We start from the raw sequence: 22,268 nt of genomic DNA, 5'->3' as shown, positions 1-22,268 counted from the left end.
AGGAGGATGGAGCCGTCTGATGGGTTCTGGGCTGACGACCGGTGATGGAGAGAGCCAGGATGGGTGGCAGGTCATCATGCTCTTGGTAGTGCAGATGATCCCCCGCTGTGTGGTATGTGGCTCTCCGGTGAAGATCAAGTTAGGGATGTCCCAAGTCATTGGCTGCTGGCCACCACACTGCCCGTCATTCAGGCTTTCTTCGGCGACACCTCACCCTCCGCTCTTCCCAAGGACGTGGGCTGCTTCCAGCCCCGCATCTAGGCCGTGCCTCGGCCGCCTTTCTGCATTTCAGGATTTAACACCAGGCCCGCGGAGGGAAGCAGCTCCGACCTGCCTGCATGCGGCTGTCCTAGCTTCTGGTGTGCAAGACTCCCTGGCTGGAGGGACACCTCACCGTGTCGCGTGTTAGCTGAGGGACACGCATCCGTGCCTGGGATCCTGCAAAGGTGCGGTGGGAACGGGGGCTTTGCCGGCCCCTGGGCCGAAGCCGAATGGCGGAAGCAGAGGAAACGAGAGAGGAAGAGCCATTTTTGGGGGCTTGCTGTGACTTTCTTTTGGCGATGAGGCTGGTAGGAGCCAGAGCTCCCGGCGGGTCCTGAGACCAGGCAAAAGTCGGAAGGGGAGGTGTGAGCCGCCCCCGCGTCCGTTTGCTTCCTGGTGAGACCTTGCGGATGCTCCGGGCTGGTGGGACCAGGAAACCTGCCAAGGGCTCTTCCCCGCCGGCGCGAGCAACGCCGGCAGCATCGCCGCTGCATCTCAGCAGGCCTCTCGGTGGCAAAACTCCATCAACGATTTTTTTTCTCCCCTTTTCTCCCATTTTCTGTGACCAGCTGAGGGCGTACCGAGACCGGATAACGGACACGGGCCGGAGCGGCGGCGGCCCGGAGCTGCAGCCATCGCCCGGCTCCAGCCCTGCGGGCGGCGAGGGCAAAGCCACCCGCGTCCTGCTCCAGCGGTGGCAGCCGCGGCGCTTTGGAGGAGCAGGTGCTTCTGCAGAAGGTGGTAGAGAAGCACCCAGGCTCCTTCCTTTCGGCATGAGCACGTCCGGAGCCGCGCCGTGCTGTGCAGCGGGGGGTGAAGCTCGGGGTCCCTCCGGGTCTCCGTGTCACGGGACCCTGTGGCGTTCGGTGGGTTTTTCTTAAGGCTCCGCGTCTTGGAGTCATGGGATCGTGTCCAAGCATCATATGGGAGAAAAAGGGGGGGGGAAAAAAAAAAACTTTTCCTGCTCTGCTGGTTTCAGAGACGGGCTGGAAACGGCACCGCCAGGCTCAAAGAGCAGCGAGCACGTGCAAAATTAGTGGAATAGAGGGGAAAAAAACAAAACAACATGCCAGGGGTCAGGGCTGCAGGGTGCCGTTCCCGCAAGCATCCCGGCTCCCGCGCCGGCGGGCTCCCGGCAAGCGCGGCAGCCTGGAGAGCAGCCAAGGGCCTGCGCTGCCGTGCCGGGGTCCCCCTGCCGGCTCTGCCCCGCTCCGGCCCCCGTGCCCCAGCCTGCCCGCGCTGCCCCGTCTACCCTTCCCTTCCCTTTTTTTTTTTTAATTTTCCTTCTTTCCTGCTCTTCCAGTTTTTCTTTACATCTTTTTTTTATTTTCTTTTCCTCTTTCCTTTCATTCTTCCTTTCTCCTTTCCTCTTTCTTTTCCCTTTTCCTCTTTCCTTTCTCCTTCCCTTCCCTTCTTTTCCCTTTTCCCTTTTCATTTTCTCTTTCTCTTTTCCCTTTTCCCTTCCCTCCCTTCCCCTTCCCCTTTCCCTTTCCCTTGTTTTCTTGCCTGTTTTCTTTTAGTTCTTTTTTTAATTTTATTTTCTTTTCCTCCTTTCCTTTCCTTTCCTTTCCTTTCCTTTCCTTTCCTTTCCTTTCCTTTCCTTTCCTTTCCTTTCCTTTCCTTTCCTTTCCTTTCCTTTCCTTTCCTTTCCTTTCCTTTCCTTTCCTTTCCTTTCCTTTCCCTTCCTTTCCTTGTCCCCCTTCCCTTCCCTTCCCCATCCCATCCCATCCCCAAGGTGCTTTGCAACGTGGTGCCAACACAGTGCCATTCCCACCATTCCCGGGGTGCCGGCAGCACTTCCCCAGCAAGGACCAGCTGCAGGTGGGATGAGTCCCTGCACAACCCACACCGGGCGCTTTCCGAGCGCAGCCCACTGCCGCCCACGGAGGCCTCCGCCCCTTCTCTGCCGGATAGGGGTCGGGAACGGCGCTGGGCACCGGGGCGCGTAGGGGCTCGGCGCGCCGGGGCGCCCAGGAGGAACAGGTCCAGCCGTGCCCGTGTTCCCGCAGGAGCCCCCGTCCCGTGGGCAGGGACCTCGGAGCTGGTGCACCCGGCCAGGCCCGGCGTGGACACCACGCTGGAGGTCATCCCGGGGGGACCCGGAGTGAATCCACCGGGTGGACACCCCTCACCCTGAGAGCCGTGGGGCAACCAGCAGGCCGCCCGGCTTTCGGGGCGATACCTCCGGAGCCGGGCAGGGTCTTCTCCGGGGATCTGGGGCATGTTCATCAAGCCCGACGGGTTTAGAGCAGCAAACGTATCCGTGTGCCGAGCCGGCACCTCTCTCCCGGGTGTTTCCTTTACGCACAAGCCGAAAGGAACAACACCAGCACTGTCTCCCCAAGACTGAACGCTTGCTCACACGCGGCATTCTGCCAGCAGCTGCCTGTGCTCCTTGCTCTCGGCAAAGCACCGGAGCCCCTAGGAGCACGCAAAGGAGCACGTAAAGCCGCTCCGATCCTCTTCCGCCTGGCGCAGGGTGTTTACCCAAGGGATTTGCACCGCAGCGCCGCAAACATCTTCCACCGAGTAAAAGCTCGGAGGAGGCAGAGCCGCCCGGGGCGGCGGGGGGGGGGGCCCGAGGGCGGCCAAGGCCCCCGTTTCCCGCGGGGGGCCGGCGGCTCCCGCGCCGCATTCGCATTCCTGCCGCGCTCCCGCTCGTCAGCCGAGCTGTCAGCCGCGCCGGTAATAGGGCCACGGCGGTCACCCGTGTTGGGAGTAAACACAGCCGGAGCTGCGAAAACAAGAGCGGAGCGGAGCCCGCGCGCGCCGGGGGGGGGGGACGGGGACACGGGGGGGGGTGGGGGGGGACAAAGCAGCCACCGCAGCCTCCGCGCTTCCCACGCATCCCGCCGGGTGCATCCCCCGGAAAAGCCTCGCGAGAAAAGGTTTCGGCCGCCGCGGGAGCCGCCGGGGGGGGGGGGGTTGGGGGGGGGTTGGCGGCGGGTCCTTATCGTCCTCATCAAAACCCGACCCTAAATGTTTTGGGGGGGGAATCCAAAGGGTGTCACTCCGCCTTTGAAATCCTGCTCGCCGCCTTTATTCCCAGGAAAATATCTCCCGGAGCAGCGAAGTTTCCTCCCCGCCTCCCCCCCCTTTCCTTTTTTTTTTCCTTTCCTTTTTTTTTTTCCCTTCCCTTTTTTTTTTTTAATAATACAGCATCGCAGCTCCCCGAGTTGCAGCTCATCTCACACCTAAGCGCGCCTGCGTCCTGCGCAAGCCTTTCAGCTGGGTTTTCTCAACCTCTCCTCCGCCTCCTTCTTGATTCAGGCAGTTGCTATAGGTATGTTTTAATCCCCAGCATGGTAGATTTTAATTAGGCTTTGTACAGATGGCCAATTAACATTCATTACTTTTGCCTTGAGCGATTAATTATGAGTTCGGAGAGAAGGGGCGACGGAGACAGAGGCAAGACGGGCAGGTGAATTGAATAAAGGAAAAAAAAAAAAGAGGGGGGATTTTAAGCGGAGTTTGGGATTTTATTTATTTATTTATTTATTTATTTATTTATATATATATATATATACACGCGTACACACACACACACACACACACACACACGCACATGCACACGCTGACAGCGGAGGGAAGAGCAGAGCGGTGCCGGGGGGCCCTGCCCGCGCCGGGGACAAAGCTGCGCTTTCCCGCGCCGCTGCTCCCGCCACGGCGGGCTCCAGCGATTTGGGGGGGGGGGGGCCGCCCTCGCCTTCCCGTGTTTTAGGAAACCAGGCTGCCGGAACGCTGCCGGCGATGTTTCCGCCGGAGCTGGGAGGCTGCAGAGGGGCAGGGACCTGCTGGAGCCTGCGGCGCTCGCGAGCGGAGCTGCTTTTTGCTCACGGCGGGGGGGGTTTCGGGTGCCCCTCGCACCTCCCTCCCCGGCGGCTGCAGGTGATGCCGGGGCTGGACATCCCGAATCCCACTGATGGTGCCTCTCTGCTGGGCAAATGCCGGCAGCTCCGGCCCGGCCACCTGCTAGGGAGCGCTAAGGGCAAACGAACCCATTGCGCAGATGGGGAAACTGAGGCCCGGAGCTGCCGCTGCCGCAGCCGCACGAGGGATTTCGGCCCGAGCCTCCGCAGAGCGTCGCGGTGCTGCGCTCCTGCCTCCACGCGATTTTCCCTTGCAGCAGCTCCGCGGATGCAGGCCGCAGACACCCCAATTCCCGCGGAATCGCGCACGGCGAGCTGCAGCCCGCCTTCGCCGGCGCCTCCGCGGCTCGCCGACGCCGCCGGGCCCGGTCCGCCGGAGCTGGGCGCCGTCCCCACCTGCGGCGCGGTGGCAGGGTATGGCCCTCTCCGAGGATACGCCGCGGAAATGCGCACATTTCCGAAAAGCAATATGGAGCGGCTAAATATACTGCTCACAAATCTGTTTACACTAATAATGCCTGGGAGCCTGCCATCCATATGACTGCAAGGAAGCGGCAGTTCGGCAGCAATTCCCTCAAAATTACTCGCGAGAGTGCGGGAAAAACTAATCGCTTGGTTTTTTCCCCCTCCCCGGGGGGGGGGGGGGGTGGAAAAATCAGCCCCCGAGCGATCGCTCTGCCCCGCGGCCGCCGGCGCCGCGAAGCCCGGCACAGCGCGGCAGCTCCTCCGCCGCCTCTTCCCAGCGAGGGGACGGAGCGCCGGGAGCGGCGGAGAGGGCCGAATGCCTCCTCCCGGGGAACGGCAAGGAGGAAGGGGGGGGGAGATGACGGGAATGGCAGCGTCCGAGTCGTTATTTCGGCGCGGGCGGCTCGCTTGACTTGTTTAAATGAAAACAACAACAACAAGTTCAGGGGAAAAAAATAAAAGGATTAAAAAAAAAAAGAGAGAGAGGGGAAAAAAAAATTGGCAGCTCCGCGCGTATTAGTCGGAACGCTGCAGACTTGGCTCCCGCTCACCTCCGCAACATAATGTTAAATGGCAGCAAGACAGTATATCAGTCATTTACATATGTTGCTTATAGACGCCAAACTTATTAACACAATAAAACTGCCGCCGCGCAGCCTTCCTGCCTATTTTTCTCGTCATGAATGGCAGTGTTGGAAGCACCTAGCCGCCTCGTATGGAAACACGCTGCGTTCGCCTCTCGCGTGGCGCCGGGGAAAATAAATATATGAATCACCGAGGGTCCCCAGCCGACCACTTCCGAAGCGAGGCGGCGGGGAGCCGGAGCGCTTCGCCGCGCCACCGCCGCTTCCCTGCCTTCCCCGCTTGGACCGAACCGGCCCGGCGGGGATCGGAGGCCGGTGAAGGGCCGGGGGAGGCGGACAAGCGAGGGGCTGCTTTGCTTTTGGTCCCAGCGCTCGGGAGGGGCTGCACGGCCCCCCCCGTGCCCCCGCTGCCGAAACGGGTCCGGGCACCCCGAGGGCCTCCGCTCCGTCCCTGCAGCGCCGTGGAGCAGCTCTGCCTCCCTGCTTCAGCCTTCCGGATCCCTGCAGCTTCCTGGATCACTGCAGCTTCCCAAATCACTGCAGCTTCCTAAATCATTGCAGCTTCCCAAATCACTGCAGCTTCCCAGATCACTGCAGCTTCCTAAATCATTGCAGCTTCCCAGATCACTGCAGCTTCCCGAATCACTGCAGCTTCCTAAATCATTGCAGCTTCCTAAATTGTTGCAGCTTCCTAAATTGCTGCAGCTTCCTAAATCATTGTAGCTTCCTAAATCGTTGCAGCTTCCTAAATTGCCGCAGCTTCCTAACCATTGTAGCTTCCTAAATCATTGCAACTTCCTAAACCACCACCTTCCCAAATCTCTGCAGCTTCCCAAATCGCTGCAGCGTCCTCCATCACCACCTTCCTAGATCACCACCTTCCTAAACCACTGCAGCCCCCTAAATCACTGCAGCCCCCTAAATCGCTTCCCAGTTCCCGCAGGGCCGTGGGGAGCCTCCCCGCTCCGTCCTGCCGGGCGCCTTGGCGCCGTGCCGGCAGCCCCTCGGCGAGCGGAGCACCACCACCGTTTCGGCACGTCCTCCTCAAACAACACGCGTCGGCCCCCGCCGCAGCCCCGCTCGCCCTCACGTGATTCCCGCGCACGGGAACGGCCCGGCTGAAGCTCGATGCATGTCACGGGCCGGCTCCGGGGGGGGGGGGAGCGGCAGCGGCAGGAAGCCGATTGCTTCCCGCACCAGGGTCTGCAGCCCCTTCTGGGGTATTTTTATGGATCCACCAAGCCAAAAAGGCCCCAAAAGCCACTTTTCCAAAAGGTAGATACTGGAGGCTTTGGGAGTCCCGGGCCGGGCTCCCCGGAAATGCAGGAATCGCTGATGCGGTTCCCGCGGGCGCCTCCTGCGAGCGGGTCACCCGGGCACCGTGTCCCACCTGGGACGCTAGTGGCCGAGCTCTCTGAGCCGCCTTGCCAGGACCTGGGGCACCTGCCCCGTCATCCCAAGGTGCCACGAGCCTCGGAGGCTCCTACGGGAGTCAGCGCTGCAACCGCCTGCGGGCAGCGGGACGCAAAATCCCGTCCGCCTCCGCAAGAGGGAAACGTGGCTGCCAGAGCCCAGGTCTACGCAGGGCACTGGACGGTGACACCGGCGTGACAGTAAGGCCACGCTGGAGAAGCAAGGGCAGAGGCGGCCCCAGCGGAAAAGCCGGTGTGGCCATGGCATAGGTGGGTGAGGAGCCAGCAGCATCTTTCCTGGCCGGACTTGGGTCCCCCCCAGCCCGTGGTCGAGCCGTGTAACCTCTGCGGTTTCCCATTCCCGGGCAAGGTGGAGGAACCAGCTATCTGAGCCCACGGACTCAATCTATCTCCCATCCATCCACGCTAAAGCATGTAGCTACCGTTGTCCCCACTGTTCCCGTCCACCGTCGATCTATGGATCTGTTGAGCCACCTTAAAAGAAAAAAAGGAGACTCAGGAAGGTGCAAATGAATAACCCGCTGGCTGGGTTGTGCACGGGAGGCTTTTTCCAAACCCAGCGTATTCCTGAGCCAAGCGAGCTAGAAAAAAAGAGAAGACGAAGAAGCAGAAAAGGGGTAGGCAGGGGAGCAGCCCAGGACAGGCAGGATCCTGGACCGGGATGGCGCTGGGTCTCCCGGGCTCTCCAACCCCAAATACACACCCCTTGCTCCCTTTTCCACGCTTAAAGAGTGGCAGGAACAAATCCGGGTAGGGAAAGCAACTCGGCCCCTGGGAATAGCAGGTGGGCGAGTTTCGGAGGAAATGATGCAGCACTTTGAAGTCTGGTCAACTTTTAACATCGCGGCACGCTGCGCCCGTGGCCACGCTCCGGGGCCCGGGGCCTGATTTTCCACATTCTGCCCTTTGATGCCGGAGGCCGCCGCGTTACCGATTAACGAGACGGGGGGGACGGAGCGCACCTGCCAGCGGCGTGCCGGATCCGGCCCCGCAAGCGCCTGGCTGTCCGCTGCTTCCGGGGCCTTGGAAAGGCTGAGGGTGAAGGAAAGGGCTTTGGCACCGGAGCCGGCGGTGGAGAGAGGGCCGGCGGGCGCACGGGGCCGGGGAGGCCCGAGGGGTGATGGACCCGCCGTCAGCGTGCTCGCCCCGAGCATCCCCGGGGCCGGGGCTGGCTGGCGACGCCTGTCCTCTCCCCCTCTCCCTCTTTTTCATTCCTCTTTCGTTTGCTCCTCGGAAAAGCATCGCCGTGGTATTTTAAGGGGCATCGGAGTCCCCTCTGCCCCGCCAAGAGCCCCTTGCCAGGGGGGCAACAACCCCCGGGCGGCCCTGCCGCCGCGGCCGGCTGCTTCCCTCTCGCGCGCTGCCACCTCCGGTGCCTCTTTCGTTAAAAAGAAAATGTCTTTCTCCTCCATCCCGAGCTCCTCCTGGGCAGGAATCCAGTGGGAAGCCAGGCTGCTCCCAGCTCACCTCCTCCCGCGGACGCGGGGGCTTCAACTTCGCCTCTCCATAAGCCTCATCCGCGGCAAGGGAGCTCCGCGCTGTATTCCCGCGGGGCAGCATCCTGCCGCGGAGGGGAGAGCGGGATTTCCGCGGCCCCTGCGCCGCAAGCAGCGAGCTGAGCCGCCGGCAGCCAAGCGCCAACGGGAATCCGGCTTTCCTCTCCCCGCCGCCGGCTCCGCGGGGGCTGCGCGGCCGCGCAGCGCCGAGCGGGGCCGGAGCAGCCGGGCGCCGCGGAAAGCCCGACCTCGGCCCGCGGCCTCCGCGCAGCTCCGCGGCAGAGGGAGGGAGGCTGCGGAGCGGCGGAGCTGCGCCCCGAAACGGGCTCCCGGCCCCGGCCCCGGCGGAGCGAGCCGGGCTTGCGGCCGGCCGCGGCGGGCAGCAGAATCGCGCTGCGGGTTTCTAATTTAGGAGGGACAGTGAGCGAAACGGTTTGTCCCCCGACTCAGGTAGCTTTGGGGGGGGAAAAAATAAAATACATTAAAATAAAAAGCTCTTTTCTCGGGCATGAGGAAGGGGAGATGTGCAGGAGCGACCCGGCCGGGTGGGAATTACCTCTGCGAACAGCCAGCGCCTGGAAGGATTTTTTTTTTTATTATTATTATTATTATTTCCCCCGCTGCGGATGTTAAGAGCCCGGCGAGATCCGCACGAAACGAAATCGGGGCCCCGCGCAGCCCGCCGCCACCGCGCGCTTTCCCACGGGCGGGCGCGCAGCGGCGCGGAGGCGGCGGCGGCGGCGGAGGCCGGAGCCACCCGCCCGCCCCAGGGCCCCGAGCGGCCGCAACGCGGCGGCTCCGCGCTGCCCCGGCCCGGCGGGACGGCACAGAAACCCGCATCTGCCGCCCGAATGGATAAATAAAGAAGCAATTAATTAAATTAAATTAAATCAAATTAAATTAAATTCTCCCTCCCCGAAATCATCCGGACGCGGTACCCGCTCCCGGGCACGGCAGCTCCCGCATCCGAGCCGGGCGCAGTCCCCTCATCGCCCGTCCTTGGGCCCCCCTTCCCTTCCCTTCCCTTCCCTTCCCTTCCCTTCCCTTCCCTTCCCTTCCCTTCCCTTCCCTTCCCTTCCCTTCCCTTCCCTTCCCTTCCCTTCCCTTCCCTTCCCTTCCCTTCCCTTCCCTTCCCTTCCCTTCCTTTCCTTTCCTTTTCCCTCTTTGGGTGCACTGTCCTCTCCGCCGAGTGCCCTCTCCTCCAGCCGGCTGACACGTCCCGCTTCTCTAATTGCATTTATATATATATATATATATATATATATTTATATATATATATAAAATGTATAAATATAAAATTATATATATATAATGTAGAATTTTTTTCTCTCTTTCGGCTCCTCGGAGAGGGAGAAAAAAAAAATCAATCTGGCAACGCGCTCGCTCCATTTCTACCCGTTCAATTCCGCATTTTTTAAACGCATCCCCCCCCCCGCCCGCCCTCCCGCCCCGCGCAGCGCCTTGCGTGACTCTGTCCGTGGGAAGCCCCGCGGCCGCGCAGGGCTCCGCGGGCCGCCGCCGCCGCTCGCGCCCTGCCCGCGGGCTGCGCGGAGCAGCGAGCGGCGGCGAGAGGGGCCGCTGCGAGGCGAGGGGAGGGAGGGCAGCGGTTTTCTTCCCTGCTGAAAACCTGCCTTTCCCGCGGGAGGGCCGGATCCGCGGGTGCCCACCCGGAGCATTTCGCTCCAGCCAAGTGGAAAATAGACTTTAAACCCTCTTTGTGCGGGAGGTGAAGGAACAGCCCCCCCCCCTCCCTCCCCTCCTCCGCGGGGTTAACAAAACTCAACCAATTTACGGGCACCCGGCCTCGGGCAGCGGCGAAGCAGAGGCAAACTGCGGAGTGAACTCGCGACGGGCCCGCGGAGGGGGCTGCGCGGCCGCGCAACGCGCTGCGCGCCCGCCGCCCGGCCAAACTTGCGGCGGCGCCGAGCCCCCGCCGCCCCCGTCACCGCGGCGCTCCGCCACCGACCGGCGGAAAACCGGCCCGAATCGGGACTTTGTAAATTTGGGGTGGCTTTTTTGTTTTTGGGTTTTTTTTTTTTTGCTTCTTCGATTTTATTCGCAGCGCCGGGGCATCGGAGCGGGGTTTTGTCGGCGGGTCGCGCTGCCTCGGCGGCGTCGCGCGGAGCGGAGTTTGCGCCGCCGCGGAGCCAGGCCGCGGCCCCGGGAGGGGAAGGGAGGAGGAGGAGGAGGAGGAGGAGGAGGGGGGGGGGGGGTCGGGCTTCACCTCCCTTCCCCTCCCACCCAAAGCCCGGCAGGTCCTGCCGGCAGCTGGGGAGCTACAAACCACCGCGGAGGATAATTTATTATTTTTGTTTAAGGAGGAAAAAAAAAAACCCACTTTTTTCTTTTCTTTTCTTTTTTCTTTTAAGAGAGATAAGCGAGCGGCGCCGCTCCGCAGGGAGCCCCTTCCCGGCGCGCAGGGGCGGGGGAGCCCCCCCACGTCCCCCCCCCCCCCCCCAGCCCCTTCCCCCCGCCAACTTTGCGGCGCTTCTCCGGGCAGCGGCTCCAGTCCGGCTTTTCGGGAGCTCTCGGCGCGCCTCGGCCCCCCCTCGCTCCCCCGGCGCCCCCCTGCGCGCCCCCCCGCGCCCTCCCCGCGCCCGCGGCAGGTGAGTCCGCCCATTGCGCCGGGCCGCGCCAGGTACCGGCTTTATTTGCAGCGCGGCCGCGGCGGCGGCGGCAGCGGCGGCGGCAGCGGCGGCCCCGGGGGTGCGGGCAGCGTGGGCGCCGCCAGCGCCGAGCACCGCGGCCGGCGGAGCGGGGGGTGGCCCGGGGGGGGGGCGGGTGGGTGGGTGGGGGGGTTGTGTGTGTGTGTGTGTGTGTGTGTGTGTGTGTGTGCGCTGCCCAGGGGGAGGTTTCGTGCACACACACACACACACACACACACCCGCGCGCACCCGCGCGCGCACCCGGCGGAGCAGCCCCGCTCCAGCCCCCCCCCTCGGCGCGCACCATGTTCCAGCCGTCTGCGAAGCGCTGCTTCACCATCGAGTCCCTGGTGGCCAAGGACACCCCGCTGAGCCCCGACGAGCCGCTGCGCCCCGCCGCCCTGCCCTACCCCGGCCCCGCCGCCGCCGCCGACGCCGCCGCCTTCGCCAACGGCTTCCAGGGCGCCGCCGCCGGCCGCTCCCTCTACGGCAGCGCCGAGCTCGTCTTCCCCGAGGCCGTGGCGCACCCGGCGCTGCCCGTCGGGCCGCACCAGCTCGCCGCCTCGCCGCTGCCGCACCCGCACTCCTTCTTCGGGCCGCAGCACCGCGACCCGCTCAACTTCTACCCCTGGGTGCTGCGGAACAGGTTCTTCGGGCACCGCTTCCAAGGTGAGACCGGGGGAGAGGGGGGGGGGGTCCCCGGGGGGGGGGGACGGACGGACCCCCGCGCAACGCGGGGGCAGAGCCGCGCACCGGCAAAACGCTGCGGGCACCGGGGGAGGCCGCAACCCGCGCTGCCGGGCGGCTCGGGGCATCTCTGCGCCGCGGGGTCCTCGGCCCGGCCCGGCCCGGGGGCCTCCTGCCCGCCGCTGCCCCCCCCCCCCCCCCCCCCCCCCCCCCCGCCCCGGGTTAACGAGCGCTTCGCGGAGGGGAAAAACCTGTTGCTGCGGAGCCGCCGGGCCCGGCTCGGCTCGGCTCGGCTCGGCGGCGAGAAGCTGCCGGCAAAGCGGGGAAGCCGCGGCGGTGCGGGGATGCCGAGGCGCCGGGCGGCAGCGGGGTTGCTCCGGGCCCGGCACAGCGCGTCTAGGCGCGGGGTGCGCACACGCACACACACACGCACACACACACGCACACACCCGTCTAGAGCAGGGTGCAATTGCACACACACACACTTAATAGAGCTGGGTGCATTTGCACACACTTAATAGAGCCGGGTGCAATTACACACATTTAATAGAGCCAGGTGCAATTGCACACACACACACACACACACACACACACACACACACTTAATAGAGCCGGGGGTGCCCTTGCACGCACACCTAGAGCCGGGTGCATTTGCACACCCGTCACCCACCCCCCTCAGTCCCCGGTGCCTTTGCTCAGCCCCGTGGCCGGTTCCCGACAACGAAATGCGCCTTCCGCGAGCGCGGAGAGTCCCCGCTTCCCCCGAGAGCGAGCGGCCGCGCCGGCGAGGGGGTTTGTGGCGGCGCCGCGGCCGGGGCTGCGCGGGGCTGCGCGTAGCGGCGCCGCGGGCCCGTGCGCGGCCCTGCCGGGCGAGGGGGCGCGTCTGCCGGGGAGAGAGTTTGGGCTTTGCCTGCTCGAAAATGAAGGGAAAGATTTCGCTCGATCTCGTCTCCAAAAAGAGGTTTTTCTTTCCCCCTTTTTCCCCCCTTCTTTCCTTTTTTCTTTCCTTTTTTTCTTTTTTTTTACTTTTTTCCTTCTTTCCTTTTTTCCTTCTCTCTCTCCTTCTCCCCTTCTCTCTTTCTTTCCTTCCTTCTTTCTTTCCTTCCTTCTTTCTTTCCTTCCTTCCTTCTTTCCTTCCTTCCTTCTTTCCTTCTTTTCTTTCTTCTTTCTGTCCTTCCTCTCTCCTTTATTCCTTCTCTTTCTTTCTCGTGTTGCTTCTTTTTCTTTCTCTCTCGCCCTTCCTTTCTCTCTCCCCTTCTCTCATTCGTTCTGTCTTTCTCGTTCCCTTCCCTCTTCCCCCTTCCTCCGTTTCCCCCTTCCCTCCTTGCTGCCGCCCGGGCCGTGCGCTGCCCTGCGGCTCTGCCCCGCGCTCCTTACGCGTTAGGCGCATTAGGGCTCCCGGCGGCGCCGGCCCGCGGCTGCCGCTGCCCCCGGCCCGATCCGCGCTGCGCTGCCGCCTGCGCGGGGCCTCCTCGCCCCTCGCTGCCCGCTGCTCCCGCCGGCACCGGAGTGTCTGTCTGTCTGTGTGTCTGTGTGTCTGCCTTTTCTGCCTTTCTCTCCTCTCCTTCTTTCTCTCTCTCCTTCTCTTTCTCTCTCTTTCTCTCTCTTTCTCTCTCTCTTCTCTCTCTCTTTCTCTCTCTCTCTCTTTCTCTCTCTCTTTCTCTCTCTCTCTCTTTCTCTCTTTCTCTTTTTCTTTCTGTCTTTCTTTCTCTTTCTTTTTCTTTCTTTCTCTTTCTCTCCTTCTCTCTCTCCTTCTCTTTCTCCTTCTCCCTTTCTCTTTCTCTGTCTCCTTTTTCTTTCTCTCTCTCTGTTTATTTTTTCCTCTTTCTTTCTCAGTTTTCTTTTTCTCTCCATCTTTCTTGCTTTCTCTTGCTTTTTCCTCTCTCTGCTTCTTCCTTCCTTCTTGCCTTCCTTCCTTTCTCTTTCCCTTTCTTTCTCTTTTTTTCTCTCTCCCTCTTTTTCTTTTTTTCCCTCTCTCCTCTCTTTTTCCTCTTTCTCTCTTTCTTTCTCTTCTCTGTTCATTCGTTCCTTCTCTTTCTTTCACCTTGCCTTGCCTTCCCGTGTCAGGCCACACTGTGAGAAAGCGAGGGACGGGAAGGGACAGGAAGGCAGGAGCCACGGGGACCGGGAGGGGGGCACCGAGGCCTCCCCGGGCAGGACGGGCTCTGCGCCCCTTGGGGGGAAGCCGGCTGGTGCCGGACAGACAGACGGACAGCCGGCCGTGCCGCGGTCGGGCGCTGACGGGCGCTGCTCTGCCCGCAGGGAGCGAGGTGTCCCAGGAGAGCCTGCTGCTGCACGGGCCCTTCGCCCGCAAGCCCAAGCGCATCCGCACGGCCTTCTCGCCCTCGCAGCTGCTGCGCCTGGAGCGGGCCTTCGAGAAGAACCACTACGTGGTGGGCGCCGAGCGCAAGCAGCTCGCCAGCAGCCTCAGCCTCTCCGAGACCCAGGTACGGCGCCGCGGGGGCCGGCAGAGAACGGGCGCAGCTCGGCGCACCGAGCCTCTCCCGCGTCCCATACGGCAGCAGCGGTCGAGCCGGGAGGATCTGCGTCGTTTTAGGGTTTTGTTTTTAACGAGCAGAGCAGAAACGGTGGTCGGTGGCGAAGCAGCGGCAATATCCTCCGCGACGGAGGCTGGAAACGCGGCTTCTCCCGCAGGCTCGGGTCGTGTTGCTCCGCGGGGTCGTTTTGCCAGCGTTATTTCTCGTTCGCTCTCGGGTATTTTAGCGAGCATAACACGTTTGGTTTTTTTTTTTTTTAAAAAACCCAGCGGCCGAATTAGCGGCGGCGTTATCCCGGCCGCCGGCAAAACGTGACTTCGTGGTGCTGCTTTGCGTCTGCGCCCCGACAGAACGGTGCAGGAGATCCGGGATGGGTGCAAGGAGCGGCGCCCGGCCGACGGCTCGGCTAAAGGCAGCGGGCGTTTCTGTTAGCTGGGACTTTCCCGTTTTAGGGGAAAAAACGTTTCACGGGCAGCGTGAGAAATGAGGAAACCCAGGAAGACCGTAAAGCCGAAAGTAAATGGAAAAAGCTGGGGGAAAACCAGCAATTATAGGAAAAGCAGGGCTAGCTTGAGAGCACCTACGCGTGCGTCCGAGGCCGCGATCCCGGCGTGGGCAGCGGCTCCGTTTCCCCTAACATTCGGCAACGGAGTCGCCTGGCGATGGAGAAAGTTTCCCCCAAATTGAGGCCGGTAGATTTTTTTTTGGCCTGTTCCCCGAATCGATTGAATTCAACAGGGAAACAAAGCCGGCGCCGCGTCTCCCGGCCGGCCCGGCTCCACCAGGACTCCGGGGCCCCGCGTGGCCCCCCCGGGGGGGGGGGGGAGCATTAACCCCTTCCCGTCCTTCCCCCCGGGCGTCGAGCGCTGCCGGCCCTCGGTTTTCCCGCGCCGGGGTTTGCCGGTGCCCGGCCGCGCCGCGGCGCTCTTGGTCCCGCGGGGCGATTCGAACCTGGCACCCTCCTCTTCGGGTGCGGGCTCCGACCCTGCGTTCCCGCGACACGGCGGTTAAAGCGCCGGGGTTTGGGGAAGGGATAAAACTCCCAGGCTGGAGGGTTTAAACCCATTGCTCTTCCGAGTGGGAATGCGACTTTGGATGGGGCGGATTATCCCAGCGCTGCCCGCTCCGAGCATCTCACACCTTGCCGGCATGGAGGAGCCATGGGTACCCAACCGGCTGGGCGCCAGAGCTGGTCCCATCGGGAAACCCCACCATTCCTGCAGTGTGGAGCGGGGAGATGGTTCCTCACATCCCCATCCGCAGGAAAACTCGGATCAGGGCGGGTTCCCGGCGCTGAACAGCGCTGTGGCGCGAGGGCTTTTGGTGCCGCGCTCGCCGGAGACGCTTCGCACCCAGCCCTGATTTCCACGGAGCAGCAGCCAAGCGCCTTAATTGCTTCATGCCTTAGTTTCCCCTTCTTTAAATCAGGGATAAGGCAACTTCCCTGCTCCGGGAGGGCCGCGAGCTTTAATTAAAGTTTGCAAAGTGCTTCGCAGTTGTTGAATGAAAGGCGCCGGCTCGGTATTGTTTGAGAAATGCCCCAAAGCGAGGAGAGCAAATGCTCGGAGTCCCGGGCGGGCGAGGGGGGGGGGGGGGGGGGATTATAATATATAGCGGAGCCGTAAAGCAGCTGTTCCGATGGAAGGCGCCTGCCTTAAAGCCGGGGGCTCCTATCGCGCTGCAAGGATTCGGCTCACCTTCGAAACGCGGCGGCAGGTTGCGAAGCGCCCGGCAGGAGCAGCGTCGTCTGCAACGACTGCCGGGGACGGGGACGGGGACGGGGACGGGGACGGGGGCGCCGAGCCGGGGCCACCTGCGCGCAGGTGGATGCCTCCGTCCCCGGCCGCGGCCGCGCTGCCATCGGCGGCCGAGCAGCGGCACCTAGTGTCCTGCGAGGGCCCGGGAACGGGGCAGCAGCTCGCGGCGCCGGCTGCCTGCAGCATCCCGCAGCGCCGGCCGCATCCCGCAGCGCCGGCCGCATCATCCCGCGGCGCCAGCTGCGCGGGGGACCTGCAGCATCCCGAATCCGCGGTGGCCCCGTCGGTGGTGCTGCGCCCGCGGTGCCGCGTCTCAGCCGGGCCCAGGGCCGCGCTCCCACGGCGCAACTTTCCCGTGCGGTGGCAGCGGCGTCAAAAGCGCCCGGGTTCGGAGCCGAGCGACTTGTCCGGGTGAGGAGTGAATATCTCCGAGGACGGAGACCCGTCCGCTCCCTCCCTGGGACCCCGGGCCAGCGTTTGGCCCCTGCCACGGTGCAAAACGCCCTCCTTCCGTCTCAATACGATAAATATGGTACGCGTGCCCCGATACCAGGGTGAGGGGCGCTGGGCTGCGGCGCTGCGGGGACGGTGCCGCGCGCACGGCGGGACCCGTGTCCGAGGTCTGCGGCTCCCCTCGGACTTTTTGGGCTTCCCGAGCGGCGTTCGAGGGGCTTGGGATGGGATTTCGGGCTGCTTTTGGGGTTCACCCGTGGCCTTTCCTCCCCCTTGCCGCAGGTGAAGGTCTGGTTCCAGAACAGGCGGACGAAATACAAGCGGCAAAAGCTGGAGGAGGAAGGGCCCGAGGCGGACCAGAAGAAGAAGGGCTCCCACCACATCAACCGATGGCGGCTGGCCACCAAGCAGGCGGGCGGCGAGGACATCGACGTCACCTCCAACGACTAGGGCCGGGCCGGGGGCCCGCGGCACCCGCCATGCGCAGGGACCAGGGGCGGCGCGGCGCCCCGCGCCACAAACTCTAGGCGAGCCGCCCGGCAGCGCCGCGCCGCGCTGCGCTCCGCCGGAGCCCGGCACCCGGCTCCTCCGGCCGGGGCGCGCCGAGGACGAGGACGAGGAGGAGGAGGAGGCGGCGGCGGAGGAGGAGGAGGAGGAGGAGGAGGAGGAGGCCGAAGCCGAAGCGCCCGGCGCCCCCGGGATGCCGCCCTCCTCCGCGCCGGACGCCGTCCGGCGGCCGCGAGCTCCAATAAAAACGTCCTACCTAGACGCTCGATGTCCCCAACCCTTTTTCTTTCTCCCCTTTTTTTTTTTTTCTCCCCCCCCAACCCATCCCCTTCCCCTTCCTTCTTTTTATTTTATTTTATTTCATTTTATTTTATTTTATTCCATTTTATTTTATTCCATTTTATTTTATTATTCCATTTTATTTTATTTTATTATTTCATTTTATTTTATTATTTTATTTTACGATTTTTTTTTTATTTTGTGATTTTCTTTTTCAAGCGCGGTTTCGGATTTAATTTATTCTCCTCTCCCGGTGCCTGTGTGCGTGCGGTCCCTGTCGTAGGTAGCCGGCAGCTGTAGTGTGTGTTACTGCGTGGAAATAAAAAGCGAAACGGGCTCGACGCCTCTCTGCCCACCCGCCCCATGCCCGGGGGGGTCATTTTGGGGGGAAACCAGGGGTTTTCTGCAGCGGATTGTGGGCGGGGGGACGGGGATGGCGGCGGGGGGCTGCAAATGTCCCCCAGCGTCAGCCCTCCGGACCGGGGATGCCGGCGGCTTCGGAGGAGCCTTTTCCGCTGGGAAGAGGAGGAAAAGCGGTGGGACGGCAGCGGCCCCGGAGATGCGGTTTCGCCTCCCCCCATCCCGAGCGCTGCCACAAGCTCCGGGTGGGAAAGGGGCTTTCGGCAGTGAGCGACCCGGTCTGGCGAGACCCGACGCCCAGGAAAACCTCCCGGAGCAACGGATTTGGGGCAATTTTGACCAAAACGACTTTGAGGCCCCGTTTCGGAAAGCTCCCGGCCTCGGCCGTTCCCGAGCGCCGGCTCTCCCCCCCCCCCCGGCCCCGCTCCCGGGGACGCCGGGGACAGCGAGCACCCAGCGGCCACCCACGGCAGGACGCGGTGCCTCGTGTTTCGCCCCACTGGGATTGCCCCGAATCCGGCATAAAAAGGGATTTTTTTTTTATTTTTTTTTTTCCGCTCGCTTTGCCAGAACGGGCAGCGAAGCCCCCTCGCAGCGCAGCCGGCCCCGCTCGGCACTGGAAAAGCAGCGGGTTTGGCCAGGCGCCGGCCGGCAAAACGCTCCCGGGGGGGCTGAGACATCCGTGAAGCTGGTGGGGACGGACGTCTGCAGGGCTGGAGGGGATGGATGTTCCCAGGGCTGGATGTCTGTAGGGCTGGTGGGATGGATGTTCCCAGGGATGGACATCTGCAGGGCTTCAGGGGAAGGATGTCCACGGAGAAGGACGTCCGCAGGGCTGGTGGGGAAGGATGTCCCTGGGAATGGAGGTCTGCAGGGCTTCAGGGGAAGGATGCTCCCGGGGAAGGACATCTGCAGGGCTGGTGGGGATGGATGTCCACAGGGATAGACCTCTGCAGGGCTGGTGGGATGGATGTCCCCAGGGATGGACGTCTGCAGGGCTTCAGGGGAAGGCTGTCCATGGAGAAAGACATCCACAGGGCTGGAGGGGAAGGATGTCCCCAGGGATGGACGTCCGCAGGGCTTCAGGGGAAGGATGTCCACGGAAAAGGATGTCCGCAGGGCTGGTGGGGAAGGATGTCCCTGGGAATGGAGGTCTGCAGGGCTTCAGGGGAAAGATGTCGACAGAGAAGGACGTCTGCAGGGCTGGTGGGGAAGGATGTCCTCGGGGATGGACGTCCACAAGGGTGGTGGGGAAAGATGTCCCTGGGGATGGACGTCTGCAGGGCTGGGGGGGAGGATGTCCCTGGGGATGGATGTCCGTAGGGCTGGAGGAGATGGATGTCCATGGGGACAGATGCCCACAAGGCTGGAGGAGAAGGATGTCCAGAGGGATGGACTTCTGCAGGGCTGAAGGGGAAAGAAGTCTGTGGGGATGGATGTCCCTGGGGATAGACGTCTGCAGGGCTGAAGGGGAAGGATGTCCATGGGGATGGACAGCTGTACGGCTTCAGGGGAAGGATGCTCCCGGGGAAGGACATCTGCAGGGCTGAAGGGGAAGGATGTCCATGGGGATGGACAGCTGCACGGCTTCAGGGGAAGGATGCTCCCGGGGAAGGACATCTGCAGGGCTGGTGGGGAAGGATGTACCCGAGGATGGACGTCTGCAGGGCTTCAGGGGAAGGAAGTCCCTGGGGATGGACGTTTGCAGGGCTGGAGGGGAAGGAAGTCCACAGGGATGGACATCTGCGGGGCTGGAGGGGAAGGATGTCCATGGGGATGGACATCTGCGGGGCTGGCGAGGACAGACACCCGTGGGGCTGGGGAGGACGGACGTCCGTTGGGCAGGATGCCCATGGGGAAGGAGGTCCGTGGGGCCGGGTGCCGCAGGTGCCGGCGGTCCGTGCCGGGGTGCGGGGTTAGCAGCCCTCGGCCCCGCACCGGGGCTGGGACGTCGAGGGAGAGGCCGTTCCCGCAGAGCCCCGTAAAGGCGCCGGGAGAGGCCACCGCGCTCCGGAACCGCTTCGCCGGGAGCCGGGCTGGCGAGGGGACGCCGCGTACAAAACACAGCGATAACAAGAATCGAAATAACCCCCAAAACACCTTTAATAGAGGACGTTTCCTAAGGGGAAAAAACCCTGCAAAACCCCCGAGCCGATGGCGCTCGCCGGGTCGGGAAGACGTAGGGAGCGACCCGGGCGCGTCGCCGCCGCTCTCGCGGGTTTGCCGGCACCGCGCACGGCGCTGGACGGAGCCCGGCATCCCGGCATCCCTCCTTTCCCAGCAAACTCCTCGGCGGCACCTTTCGCCGCGACCTGGTCCTCACCCGTTCCTTAATTAACACACCCAAGAAATCAATTAAGCGCTCCGTTTCTAATTCAGTGCTACGGGAGACGGTCGTCTTGTTATTAGTATCCGCGGGGTCGAGTGATTCGACGGGGGCGGTCGGGCGGTCGGTCAGTCGGTCGGTCGGCGTCTTCTTCCCGTCCCTTCCGCTCCCCCAGTTATAGGCGATAGGAAGTGCAAACGGCTGCGTTGGTCTCCCGAACCGAAGGCTCCTTTTGTGCGTTAGGGAAGCCGAAGCGATTAATTAGCGATTAAGCGAAGGCGCGGGATGCTGCCGTTAGCCGTTGCGTGCGCTTTTTTTTTTTTTCCCTCTATTTTTTTTCCTCTTTTTTTTTTTCTTTTTTCTCTTTTTTTTTTCCAGCGCAATTCGCTGCCCTAACACACGGCCCTGACGTGCTCCGGCGTTGCCCGGCCGCCCCGGGAGCCCGCGGCCGAGCACGCTGCGGGTCGCTCCCGCTCCCGAGGGCATTCGGATGCCAACGCGGCGCTCCGGAGGCGCCGGCTCTTCCCCGCTTGGCTCCCCCGGTACATCAGCGCCGCCCGAATCCGGCGCAACGGCTCCGGCAGTGGCAAAAAGCACCAGGGAAAGGGAAGCGGCCGGTGCGGAGGGCCAACGGGGCCGGGTGCCGTCTGCTCTTCGGCCTCCCTCTTCTTCGGGTTCCCGGTGCCGGAAGCTTGGTCACGGGCTCAGCAGCGCCGTGGCGCCCTCGGCACCGGTTTTAAGACTTTTTTCCTTTTTTTTTTTCCCCTTTCCTTTCCCCACCATGCCAGCGCCGGCTGGGAGACCGGCCTCCACCATTCCCTTCCCATGCACCCCTCACCCTGAGCCCAATTTCCAAGCGGGAGCTGCGCCGGCTCGCCCGGCCCTCGGGGATCCCCTCCAGCATCACCCCGGGATGCAAGACCCCAGAAAGCCAGACGGAAAGCCGGGATGCGAGAGCGGAGTTTCGCCCCCCGCGGCTGCAGGCTGCTCCCGCGCGGGACGCTCGAAGGCCGAAACGCTTTATTCGGAGGCCGCCGGGCTCGTCCGTGGGAGAAGAAGGAGGAGAAGGAGGAGGAGGAGGAGGAGGAGGAGGAGGAGGGCTACGACCTCCGTCGCGTGCGCGCGCGAAGTCGCGCTCGCGGCCGTGCCGCCGAACCGTCCCTCGGCGCGGGGCCGGGAAGGCCACCGTTCTCCTTTAGCTCGTGCTCCGACGGGGCCGAACGGGAGCTGCGGCAGCCGCTAACGTGAAACTTTTAATGTTAAAATCTTCTAGACTGGGGTGAGGCGTCAGCTCTCGCCGAGCGTTAATTCCCTCCCCGTCCGCCGGCAGCGGGAACACGGTGCTATCTCCGAGCTCGACTGCTCCTGGCGTCTTGCTTTTTTTTTGTTGTTGTGTTTTGTTGTGTTTTGTTTTGTTTTTTTTTCCCGGTCGCGATCTCAAGTTTCTCCCCCCTTTTTCCCTTCCCCAAACCTGCCGGGCCGCGACGCTCCCTTCCCGCTCACAGTCCTTTATTGTAGACGACCGTCTCGCTGCTCGTGGCGGCGGCGATCTCGGGCTCCAGGCGGGCCGTCTCGATCTGCGGAAGCAAGACGGGAGGCGGCGTCAGCGGCCCGACCTTCCCCAGGCGCCGGAGCGGAGCCGAACCCTCGCGCGCAGGGGCACGGATCCGCGGCGCCGGGGCCGGCGGCCGGCTCGGAAGCGGGCCGGCGCACCTCGCGCGCTTGTACTTTTCGCGCTCGGTCTACGTCGGATCGGTGCCGCCGCCGCCACAATGCGAGGAACCCACGTTAAAAATCGAGATGCTTTTTGAAAATGTTTAACCTAGTTAGACAAATTAGCAAAAATTTGTGCAAAACAATTTAGGTATTTAAAATATTCAATGTTTTTAAAAACTGGAAAAACTGTTCTTAGCTTTCAGCTGCAAAAACCCAACAAAATATAACATCAAAGCAATCTTAACATGAGGTGCAACATAACCCTTCAGCAAAGCTGTTAAACAGCTACTGAAGCATCATGGGAAATAGCACTTCATTTATTCAAATGCACATATGTCAGGTTTTTGCACCATATGTCATTCCAAGCTATTTACAGTAATAATTAAATCTTAATCAACGTTTAACCTCTGTAAAATGTTTGAAGGGATCTAATCACCCTTCAGACTGCACTAATGAAGGAGAAATATATAAACATAAAAAGAAAATGATGCATAGATAGCGCACCAGAAAGAACAGTAATTGCAAAATTGTATTTCTTTTAAATATAATCAGCAAATTATGTAAAGTAAGCCAACGAGTATTTTAAGTGAAGACATCTTGGGTGTCAGAGGTGTGATCAGCTAATTTTGTACTGCTATCCATAACAGATGTAGCATATTTTCTTTTCGTGCCATTATTAGCAACTTCACCATTTCTTTCTGGGCTGCAGCGCGAAGCGAAGCATTGTCATGGGGGCGCGCGCCCAGCCAAGGTAACGGAGCGGCTACGCTCCCGTACGGCGGGATCCATTTTGCGAGCGGACCGACTCCGATCCGCCTGGCTCTGACGCAGCTTTTCGTTCCATTGTTTTCTCGCCCGTCTCCCAGACGGAGCTAGGAGAGCTCCCAGGTATCCAGGCCGGGCGTTTGCACCCACCGGTGGGAGAAACACCC

The 22,268-nt window shown here is 62.4% G+C and overlaps 2 protein-coding genes across 2 annotated transcripts in view; one reads left to right on the top strand and one right to left on the bottom strand.

The window, feature by feature from the left end:
* The first annotated feature begins 11,058 nt into the window (after window positions 1–11,058).
* Window positions 11,059–16,682, top strand: LOC136992211 (homeobox protein EMX1-like). Its single transcript, XM_067297228.1, has 3 exons — window positions 11,059–11,422; window positions 13,703–13,887; window positions 16,431–16,682. The coding sequence occupies exons 1-3, from the start codon at window positions 11,059–11,061 to the stop codon at window positions 16,596–16,598; spliced, it is 717 nt and encodes a 238-aa protein (XP_067153329.1). The 3' UTR covers window positions 16,599–16,682.
* A 3,945-nt stretch (window positions 16,683–20,627) lies between these two features.
* Window positions 20,628–22,268, bottom strand: part of SFXN5 (sideroflexin 5) — a 109,684-nt gene continuing 108,043 nt past the window's right edge. Inside the window, exon 14 of the mRNA XM_067297226.1 lies at window positions 20,628–21,197. Within this exon, the coding sequence (XP_067153327.1) occupies window positions 21,120–21,197 (78 nt within the window). The 3' untranslated portion in view covers window positions 20,628–21,119. The remainder of the gene's footprint in view (window positions 21,198–22,268) is intronic.

This window comes from Apteryx mantelli, chromosome 5 (assembly GCF_036417845.1).
Source record: "Apteryx mantelli isolate bAptMan1 chromosome 5, bAptMan1.hap1, whole genome shotgun sequence".
NCBI classification, from domain to species: Eukaryota; Metazoa; Chordata; class Aves; order Apterygiformes; family Apterygidae; genus Apteryx; species Apteryx mantelli.
Note: the sequence above shows the minus strand (reverse complement) of the source record. Positions and strands in the feature narration are given on the sequence as shown.

Coding starts and splice junctions, on each gene's coding strand:
- LOC136992211 (XM_067297228.1), top strand. CDS start 11,059: ATGTTCCAGCCGTCTGCGAAGCGCTGCTTCACCATCGAGTCCCTGGTG. Junction 11,423..13,702: donor CTTCGGGCACCGCTTCCAAG/GTGAGACCGGGG, acceptor CTCTGCCCGCAG/GGAGCGAGGTGTCCCAGGAG. Junction 13,888..16,430: donor TCAGCCTCTCCGAGACCCAG/GTACGGCGCCGC, acceptor CCCTTGCCGCAG/GTGAAGGTCTGGTTCCAGAA.